Below are 11,674 nucleotides of genomic sequence, written 5' to 3' on the forward strand. Positions count from 1 at the left end.
AAGATTTTTTTTATTTTCTATGAAAAGAATAAAAAAACAAAAATTTTATAAATTGTACCTATAACTCTAAAACTGTAATTTATTTTATATAAAGAAAACGAAAAAAAAAAACAAAACTCACACACTCATAAATCTTTTGATACCACTGATAGATACTATAACTAAAATTAATGAAATGATTTTTAAAAATCCTATCAATTTGTTTTTTAATTTTTTTATTTAAATTTTTTATAATTAAAAAACGGAATACGAATTATCATAAAATAACAAAATATTAAATCCATACATATTTATAACCATATCCTCCATGAAATCATTCAAATAATAATAATAGATCTAATGTAACTCTCTATCTATAATTAAATTCTAAATAAATATTATATTATACATTTAAAAAATAATAATTATATTAATATGATAAACAAAATAATATATATTATAATATTAATGAAAATAATCATTCATATATAAATAAATATAATAAAATAAATATATATAAACAAAATTTACTATATAATAATTATATCATATAATGCAAAAAAAAAAACACAAAATAAAACGTTTATACAATAAAAATCGTTAAATATTATAAAGTGGCGGATTTTTCATTTGGAGAATTATGTGAAAAGGTAAGAATAAAGAATTAAAATTAAATAGACTTTTTTTGTTAAAAAGGAGAACACCTATGGAACGTCTTCTAACTATAGAAATGTGTTCACATATTTTTTTCTTAATAAACAATCTATAGAACTTCATCCAATTTATATTAAATCGAAGTCAATCGGACGATCTTCCTACATTTCAAACAGTATTTGGTCTATTTACGGAGACATCTACCTTAGTAAAATTGAATGTCTGATTTATACCAAAGACATATAATATAATAAGATGGGACATTACATTGTTACTTTTCTTCAATAGATGGCGTTAGTAGTGGAACAATATGTTATGTCACGTTATCGTGACATAGCATTATGTTATATTTTAACAGAGCTGACACTTTTAAGGGTTGTTGTTGATTTTTATCGATTCAATGTGCAAGGAAATGCTCTGGACCAGATACCATACCTTAAAAATTTTTCTGCGTATTTCCGCCATTTTACGGCGATATCGGAATAACATATTTTTCTACAATTTCCAATGCATTTCTGTTATGTCGCCTGCCATCTATTACCTGATATAAAAATTAAATTTATACGTAGTTATATTATGAGTAGGGTGGAGATGGCGATTCTACCTCAAAATGGCATCATATTTCATTTTACAGCATTGCCAACTTTCAGTATTTGTTTAGCGAAGGTACAAACCAAGTTGTGTTGGCAATAACAAGACGTATAATTTTATAAGATGGGACATTTCATTGTTACTTTGATTCAATAGATGGCATTGGTAGTAGAAACATATGTTATGTCACCAGATCGCGACATTACATTAATGGTATATTATAACAGAGCTGACAATTGTATATGATTTTTGCTGATTTTTATCGATTCAATGTACTCGGAAATGCTCTGGAATAGAGTTTTGAGACCATATCTGTTACTCTTGTCCCCGGATTTCCACCATGTCGGAATAACATATTTCGGTAAATTTTCTAATATATTTTAGTCATAACGTCTGCCATCATTTACATGATAGACAAATCAAATGGCCATATGCATTTTGTCCGATCTTTATAGTTGCTTGTCTTTGGTATAATATAATAAGATCCATTACTATAATGGCGTTAGTAGTATGAAAAAAATTATCTTATGTGTCATAGGGGTTTCGCTAAATAGAGAAAAGATTTTTGATTCAATTTCCTGATAGTAAAACTAGACTGTATTATGCATTCTTTCCCATCTATATCGCAATAATATGGTGCTACACTAATCAGACGAAATGTGAAAATTTGTTTACGTTCTGTTTACTCATCGACTTGGTGTCTCTTTAAGTTTTTCACTTTTCCTTTTTTTATTCATTGAAGAGAATTGTACAATTATCTTGTTTCTTGATTTAATTCGATAAGAGATCCCAAAGCGAGAGAGAAGCTGTAATCTATTTAACAACTGTCTATACCTTCACTTCGACATAATTTCTGTGTTGCGTTCAATCATCTTTTGCTCAACGTTTTTAACTCTCATTTCCATTTCATTTATCTGTCTGCTTTTCTCTTTGTCTTTATTTTGGAGTTCAATGACATGAGCAGCAATATTAGTTAATGTTTCATTTATTTTGTATAGATTCTCAGTTACGTTGTTGTTAGAAACAGTAAATGTAGTCATGTTAATGAACATTTGTTGCATTGCTGTTCTTCATTATCATTGCTGTACTCATTATTACGCTTAGTTTGAGACTCGGGGAATGCGTTGTTGTTGTTGGGGATAGTGAGTACAGACTTTTTTGAGGATTACTAAAAGGTCAAAGGACAAAATTAGAAAGATCCGTAGCCTACAGATCACTAGATATACTATTTTATATCTAAAATATGGCCTTCTATGTAGATCTTCTCCTTATTAAAAGCCCATAGTGTATCATATATTTAAAGAAAAAATATTGAATATTTTCAATCTATTGAAGGTCTATATGCAATATATTTGTATTTTTTATATTTATTGAAAACTTACATTATTAAACTTATAATAAATATAGTTAAATTATCAGTAGGGTACAAATGGCGTTTCTTCCTCAACATTCCAAAGCATGATCCGGACCAAGTCGCGTTACCAATAGCGATGAATAACACTGCATTCATAGGTGAAAAGGTGAGTAATGTTACAAAATATAGATGACGCTCTTTTAGGGTTAAGTTCAAATACGAACATAATGTTGCCAATACTAACCACAAATAAAAGTAACAGGAATTGTATGTGTATCATAAAATCATTTTAAAAAAAATTTAAGCTTTTTTTGGAAAAAAAGAAAGACCCGTAGCTTATAGGATACTATAAAATTTTTTATAAAGAAAAATCTAAAGGAATTCCTTTTATATAGATCTTCTTTTAAGCAAAACCCAATAAAGTATCATTTATTTATTCATTCTATATAGATCTTCTCTTAATAAATATACAATATAACGGCATCTATTTACCGCATGCAGCAAGGCATATTCTATCATATTTATTTCTAACGATTCGAAGGTCTGTCAATTATTTGCGTAACAATTTGAGGCATTATATTTACAGAAGTTCGTTTAAGAGGTATTTTAGCTATTTAAAATCCTTCAAAAGTGTGCTAGCTACATGAGGGGAGGTATGTGGCTTGGTTTATGCCTTTGATTAACAAATCCTAAAAAATGGCTACACAGTATAGGATCGCCATATCTACTCTACTATTATCTTTAAAGTCTGTTGATTTACAAAACCCTATTTTTAAACATTCTATCCAATAAACGTTAAGCGACGTGTAGTGAGTGTTATTTCACTACATCCCTCACCTTTTTAAAGTTTCTGTAATATGATATGGCACTTCATTTTGCGATAGAACCGCTATATTCACCCTACACATATCTATAAAAAATATCGATTTACATAGCTCTATTTTGAGGCTTTCTATCTACAGTAGGTCGTTGAAAAGTTATTTTATTTGTAGAAAATCCTTGAAAAGTCTTCCAGCTATAAGAGGGTGTGTAGTTTTTATTACATCGCTCACCTTAACAAATCCCAAAAAATGGCAACACGGAATAGAACCGCAATATCTACTCTACTATTATTTATACTGGCTATTGATTTGCAAAACCCCATTTTTAAGCGTTTTATTCAATTAAAGCCATTCGAAGCTATTTCATCTATAGGAAGTATAAAACTTAATATCAATGAAAATATATGACAAAATATGATACGGCAATTCATTTTGCGATAGAACCGCCATCTCCACGCTACTTATATTTTAAAATGTAATCGATCACAGCAAAGACATATAATATAATAAGATGGGACATTATATTGTTACTTTTCTTCAATAGATGGCGTTGGTAGTGGAAAAGTATGTTATGTCACGATATCGTGACATAGCATTATGTTATATTTTAACAGAGCTGACACTTTTAAGGGTTGTTGTTGATTTTTATCGACTGAATGTGCAAAGAAATGCTCTGGAATAGATTTTTGAGAGCATGTCTATCATACCTGATATTTTTTTCCGCGTATGTCCGCCATTTTTCGACGATATCGGAATAACATATTTTTCTTAAATTTCAAATGCATTTCTGTTATGTCGCCTGCCATCTATTACCTGATAGAAAAATTAAAGCCCATATGCATTTTGTCCAGTCTTTATAGTTTTATGTCTTTGCTTAAGACGACTTGGTTCATGTCTTTACTTAATGCATACTTAAAGTTGGCAAAGCGTAATTTGATACGGCTTTGCAATTTAGCAGTAGAACCGCCATCTAAACCCTACTATATATTATCTTAGAACTAATTGACTTCCAGATCACCTTTTCAGCGGATTTGAAAATATAAGGTATTTTTTCCATAGAATATATATTAAAAGAAACCCCTTTTTTATTTACGATATTGTGACATATTTTTCCACTACCAAAGTCATCAACTGAATCAAAGAAACAATAAAATGTCCCATTTTATTATATGTCTTTGCTTAAGACATTTCGGTTGATGCCTTTGCTTAACAAATCCTTAAATTTGGCAAAACATTACAGAACCCCTATATCTGCCCTACTATTAAGGAAAAAGGCTATTTTTGAAAATATTTTTTTTTTTATCGGATTATGTTTAATTATAGTTCAGTCAGTATATCTAATTCTTTCAATTTCTCATTTGTATTATAGGACAAAGCAGGCCTGTGAAATGTTAGGAGTGTTGCAGACTGTCATATATTCAGCCCAGTCCGATTTTTGTGTTTTCCTTTCAGGTTTGGATTGTAAAGCACAGTTGTAAATTTAATTATTTTAATTTATACGGATTAAAATGCAAGTTTTATATTTTTTTTGTAAAACAACAACACACACATTGTCTTTATTTGTTTACGATTATTTTTAAAATACATGTTTATGTAAAAAAATCATATTTAAATATAATTACAAATATATATAAAAAATTAAGAATAAAGGAAAGAAGTTGGAACGTAAGTTTGCGTTTAAGAATTAGAATGAGAACAAATATTATAAAACTTAACACTGGACTGAATGAGCCATATATTTTCAGTATATTTAAGTAATTATTATGAGAGAAACATAAATAGCAAGAAAATGGAGGAAAATTAGAAAATAATAAAAATGGAGAACAATGTGAAAGGGTGCTAAAGTTTGGGAGCAATAGATTGAAAATAAAAGTTAAATAAATACGCAAGAGACACAGTATAAATCACAGAACAGATTCATTATAAAAAGGATACTGCAAAGGTAATTGAGAATAAAAAAAAGGAAAGTCGCCGTATGCTGTCTATAAAGAATAGGTCAATAAAAAAATCGCTTCGAAATTGTTTTTCACAATCACATGTTATCCTCTTCTTTACTTATGATAGGGCCCGTAATGGGGACCACCATAATGTGGCCCATAGTGGGGTCCCTCAGCCGGATATGGAGCATAACCATGATATAGAGCTGGCAAAGGTGCTGGAGCGGGGGCAGGGGCAGGCGCCAATTTCGGTACTGGAGGTAATGGTGGTGCCGGTGGTACTGGTGCAACATGAGCCACGGGTTCTACGGGCACCGGAACTGGTACTGGTGCATGAGCCTTATATGCCAGAGGCTCCTTACGTACCACAGCATTAAAACCATTATGTGGATCGGCGGTATAATCGACAGTACGTTTTGTGCAATCGGGATCTACAACAGAATAACTGCCCTTAACCACATCACCGTGACGAGTTTCATGTTGACTCTTCAAATCCCCCGTATAACCATCTTGGATGTCATAACCGAAACTGTATTTTGGTGCTGGATCATAGGGCTCGGGTGCGGCAGGTTTGGGAGCTGGAAATATATAAAGAAAAATATTTTTGTTAAAAAAAATGAAATCAGAAGATAATCGAAGAAAAATTGCCAGATCGTCCAAAAGACTAATTTCAGTGATAGATTTCAATAGTTGCAACTTATATATTCAATGTATTGATTTGCCTAAAAGTATACTCATTTATTAATATTTCATAGATACACATAATTTCGATATCAAGATGGCATCCGTTATCTGGTCCATAAACTTAGAAAAGCTATGTCATGATGTGGCGATATAACATATTTTCTACTATCAACGCCATCTATTAAATCCAAGCAACAACGAAATGTTCAATCAAGGACATAAAACTATAAAGACTGGACAAAATGCATATGGGCTTTAATTTTTCTATCAGGTAATAGATGGCAGGCGACATAACAGAAATGCATCGGAGTAGTGTGCTTATGGGGATGTTGGGAATTCACCACGATTTATCACGGCAAATTCTATTGGGGATGTTGATTTGGGTAAATTCACCACGGTGAATTTTAATGGGGATGTTGTCTTGGGAATTGTACCACGGCAAATTCTATTGGGGATGTTGATTAGGGTAAATTCTCCACGGTGAATTTTAATGGGGATGTTGTCTTGGGAATTGTACCACGGCAAATTCTATTGGGGATGTTGATTGGGGGAAATTCAGCACGGTGAAATATATTGGGGATGTTGTCTTTTGAAATGTACCACGGTGAATTATATTGGGGATGTTGTCGTTTGAATTGTACCACGGCAAATTATATTGGGGATGTTGTATTTTGAATTGTACCACGGCAAATTTTATTGGGGCTGTTGGCGTTGGCGTTGCTAGTTTTAATATTAACTACTAGATGGCGCTAAGTTTAGCGCAGGCAAAATCCAAAACTGTGTATGGGATGGTGAAATTTCAAGTTTTAATATTCACCACTAGCAGAGACACCCTCCGAAAAAAACTGTATTATGATCATATCGAGTGGGGCTAAAGAGATTCACCATGTGAGAAGTGAATATAGCAGAAACACATCTGAAAGAGGTAAGTATCCAAGAAAATCATTTTATCTAGATGGCTCTCAGAATGCTTTTGTATAGTCAACATGCTGATTACTGCAGTCAAATGTGCTTATTAATTTATTTGAAAACATATATTTCAAGAAATCGACTTCAATAAATGTGATATATTATAGAAGAGTTTCAATTTACAAATATCCTGCAATTATTGATATATCAGGGGTTTTAATTTCAGCATAGATGAAAATATAAATGAAAATATAGACAAAGAAATGCTCTCACCGTTTATTGTTGTGAAAAGTACGTAATGACATCGAAAAATTCCGGCATAATCAAGTGAAATTCTTGAAAAACGATAACGAAGTCGAGTGGGTTGAACACGAAAATCAGCATGTTGGCTATGCAAAACATGATGAGATAAAAAGACAAAACTAACTTTTCGTTGTACTTATTTTAATTTGTCTATAATTTTAGCGACTCAAAAATGTTCAGTTATTCCCACCGAAACGATATAGGCGACATCTAACGGTGAGTTCTATCTATACTAACCATAAATTATGTTGTAGCATAGACACACTCCAAAACTATTGAAATATGATCATATCGAATGGGGCTGGAGAGATCCACCATATGAGAAGTGAATATAGCAGAGACAAATTTGGTTAGTATCATAGTCAACAAGAAGATGTGTGTTCTATTATTTTGTCCAGATGGCTCTCCAGTCATTTCCCTCGAAACGATATAGGCGACATCTAACCACCAATTAATGTTGTAGCATATACACACTAAAAAAATGCTGCTGTAGCCAATCAAAGCAAATTCTTCTTGTGTGGACAGGCATTTTGATACATTATATCGATCGCTTTTTGATAGTTTTGTCGATGAAGAATTTGTTTACATTATGTAGCAATTTGAGAGAATTGAAACTGAAAGAGTTGTTGTGCTTATGGGGATGTTGGGAATTCACCACGATTTATCACGGCAAATTCTATTGGGGATGTTGATTTGGGTAAATTCACCACGGTGAATTTTAATGGGGATGTTGTCTTGGGAATTGTACCACGGCAAATTCTATTGGGGATGTTGATTAGGGTAAATTCTCCACGGTGAATTTTAATGGGGATGTTGTCTTGGGAATTGTACCACGGCAAATTCTATTGGGGATGTTGATTGGGGGAAATTCAGCACGGTGAAATATATTGGGGATGTTGTCTTTTGAAATGTACCACGGTGAATTATATTGGGGATGTTGTATTTTGAATTGTACCACGGCAAATTTTATTGGGGCTGTTGGCGTTGGCGTTGCTAGTTTTAATATTAACTACTAGATGGCGCTAAGTTTAGCGCAGGCAAAATCCAAAACTGTGTATGGGATGGTGAAATTTCAAGTTTTAATATTCACCACTAGCAGAGACACCCTCCGAAAAAAACTGTATTATGATCATATCGAGTGGGGCTAAAGAGATTCACCATGTGAGAAGTGAATATAGCAGAAACACATCTGAAAGAGGTAAGTATCCAAGAAAATCATTTTATCTAGATGGCTCTCAGAATGCTTTTGTATAGTCAACATGCTGATTACTGCAGTCAAATGTGCTTATTAATTTATTTGAAAACATATATTTCAAGAAATCGACTTCAATAAATGTGATATATTATAGAAGAGTTTCAATTTACAAATATCCTGCAATTATTGATATATCAGGGGTTTTAATTTCAGCATAGATGAAAATATAAATGAAAATATAGACAAAGAAATGCTCTCACCGTTTATTGTTGTGAAAAGTACGTAATGACATCGAAAAATTCCGGCATAATCAAGTGAAATTCTTGAAAAACGATAACGAAGTCGAGTGGGTTGAACACGAAAATCAGCATGTTGGCTATGCAAAACATGATGAGATAAAAAGACAAAACTAACTTTTCGTTGTACTTATTTTAATTTGTCTATAATTTTAGCGACTCAAAAATGTTCAGTTATTCCCACCGAAACGATATAGGCGACATCTAACGGTGAGTTCTATCTATACTAACCATAAATTATGTTGTAGCATAGACACACTCCAAAACTATTGAAATATGATCATATCGAATGGGGCTGGAGAGATCCACCATATGAGAAGTGAATATAGCAGAGACAAATTTGGTTAGTATCATAGTCAACAAGAAGATGTGTGTTCTATTATTTTGTCCAGATGGCTCTCCAGTCATTTCCCTCGAAACGATATAGGCGACATCTAACCACCAATTAATGTTGTAGCATATACACACTAAAAAAATGCTGCTGTAGCCAATCAAAGCAAATTCTTCTTGTGTGGACAGGCATTTTGATACATTATATCGATCGCTTTTTGATAGTTTTGTCGATGAAGAATTTGTTTACATTATGTAGCAATTTGAGAGAATTGAAACTGAAAGAGTTTCATGACAAACCCTGCATCAATTCGGTATTGAAGATTGAAGGGATTTGAAGAAGGAAACACCATTGTTTACATTAACTAACAATTGGATTTCTGTGAAATGGATATGAGAATTTGGGGGGAAGCGTTGTTGCAGAGTTTCATGATCATTGAATTTCTCCATTTCATAACCCTCCACCCATCTAAAATCTTTTTCAGGGAGACACTCAGTCATAACTGTACCATATAAATTATTTACATCCAAATAATAGATATTTACCTCTGGTTTGGCACTATTATAATTGGGAGCATCTTCATTATTTGCTACCGAGTGTCTGTTTGAGCACTGGGTAAGCCCTCCCCGAATACCATTTTTGCAGAAATTGTACATGTCTATATCTCTGAGTAGCTCAAGTTCGACTTTAGTACATAGTAGCATTGCATCCCAAGATAGAGATGGTGCTGTGAGATATTGACAAGGGTCCAGTTCGTGAATTCGCATACATAAGCTCCTGAAATTTTCAAATACGTCTGCTAAAAGCAAGACATCAGCTTTTAAGTACAAATCCATGTAGTCTTGCATAGTTTGACATCGAAAATGTGACCAAACATTTGTTGCATGCCTATAATCGTCTGACGAGCATTGAGTATCGGTCAACTTATTATAAAATTGGTCTATAGGGGGAAGTTGTTTCTCCTTCAATTTTTCAAATGATGAAATATATTCGTAGGGAAATACTCCTTTCCTAGTCATAAGTTCGAATGCTTCATCATCAGGAAAATGAGATCTGACAGCAACAAAAGAATCTCGAGATAAATTCCTTGCTAATTTATCCAAACTAGTAGGCATAAATCGAAAACTATCTAAGAAACGATGCTCTAATCTATTCATTTTCTTTTTCTTCTCTTTTTTGCCCTCACTTTCCTCTTCTTGCTGGAATTCCTCATCATCTTCCTCACTCGAATCTTCTTCTTCTCCTACAACAACTGTACTTTTTAAAGAACTAGAGTCGGTTGACTCGTTATCCATATTAATGAAATAAGACATTGAAATATATTTTTCTTTGTTTTGAGGTATGACTCTTATTTCACCTCCAAATTCAACTAACTCTTTAAAGAAGAGGTGACAGTCGTACGAAGAAAAATTGTGGAAATATATTGGAATAAATTTAGGTAGATGATATTGCAGATTGCAATGGTTATGTACCGCACCTCGATATTGCCCCGTTAAGTGACAATGATCTTTCACCCTATCGTTACCTAAAATGTCGCCACATATACGACAATTGATATCCCTAAGAAAGGCTGTCTCTTCTTCGGGGGTTAGAGTATTCATAGGTTTCGTTTTGGTTAGGTAACTATCATACAAAAATTTACAATCCTGAATTAGTTCTTTCAGAAAAACATTTGCTGCGTCGGGACCACTATATATAAATAACTTATTTAAATTTTCATTAAAACTACATTTAATAAAATAACTAAAAGCACATGGAATATGCTTCTTTACCTTTTCCGTTTTTTTACTCGCCCCATTGTTCTCATCTTCCTGCACGTCTTCCAGTACACTTTCGGAGTCAGCATAAATAACGAAAGGCACCTTATCCTTTTTCTTGTGATTGACGAACTTAAGTACGGCTTCTTTTTTGTTCGGCAGGGCACAGACTACTTTTCCACACTGCTTTTTGTGAGTCATACATTTATTTTCATCGTGGAAACATTGCAGGCATCCAAAACAAAAGTAACCTTTCTCCTTATGACTTGTGAATTGAGACCGCATAAGACTGAAAAAAAAAGAACAAATACATGATTATTATGATATGGTTTTGATTGATAAGTTTTGTTTATAATTACCAAGACATATCCATAACCAAAATGTAATGGAAATTTTCTTCGTTGTGCAGCAATATTAAATTAATGTGATTGCTTTTCGTCTCCTTTGTTAAGTAATATGGACCAACGACCGACTTGTTTTCATAACCGAAAACATTTACGCTAATCTCTGGGTTGTTCATTTCAAATTTTTTTATATATTTAAGACCCAATGGGAAATTTAATTGTTCGAAATTTAGCGATATTCCAGACTGCAGAATAATGACATCTTGGTGTATGTCTACGTTATATGAAGAGGTTATACTCGGATCTCCATATGCAGTTTCCCCCAATGCAACAACCATACACCAAAATCAGGTTGAAATAAATCAAATACACCGAACATTTTTGAGTCGCTAAAATTATAGACAAATTAAAATAAGTACAACGAAAAGTTAGTTTTGTCTTTTTATCTCATCATGTTTTGCATAGCCAACATGCTGATTTTCGTGTTCAACCCACTCGACTTCGTTATCGTTTTTCAAG

At 32.7% G+C, this 11,674-nt stretch overlaps 1 protein-coding gene across 1 annotated transcript; it reads right to left on the reverse strand.

Annotated features, from left to right (window-relative positions):
* Positions 1-5,031: 5,031 nt before the first annotated feature.
* On the reverse strand, positions 5,032-11,468 carry LOC131802788 (uncharacterized). The gene is made up of 3 exons (XM_059123402.1): positions 11,171-11,468; positions 9,467-11,100; positions 5,032-5,914 (listed from the first exon to the last, which is right to left on the reverse strand). Exons 1-3 carry the CDS (start codon positions 11,329-11,331, stop codon positions 5,451-5,453), a joined length of 2,259 nt encoding a protein of 752 aa, XP_058979385.1. The 5' UTR covers positions 11,332-11,468; the 3' UTR covers positions 5,032-5,450.
* Positions 11,469-11,674: the final 206 nt, after the last annotated feature.

Source organism: Musca domestica, unplaced genomic scaffold (assembly GCF_030504385.1).
Source record: "Musca domestica strain aabys unplaced genomic scaffold, Musca_domestica.polishedcontigs.V.1.1 24, whole genome shotgun sequence".
Classification (NCBI taxonomy): domain Eukaryota; kingdom Metazoa; phylum Arthropoda; class Insecta; order Diptera; family Muscidae; genus Musca; species Musca domestica.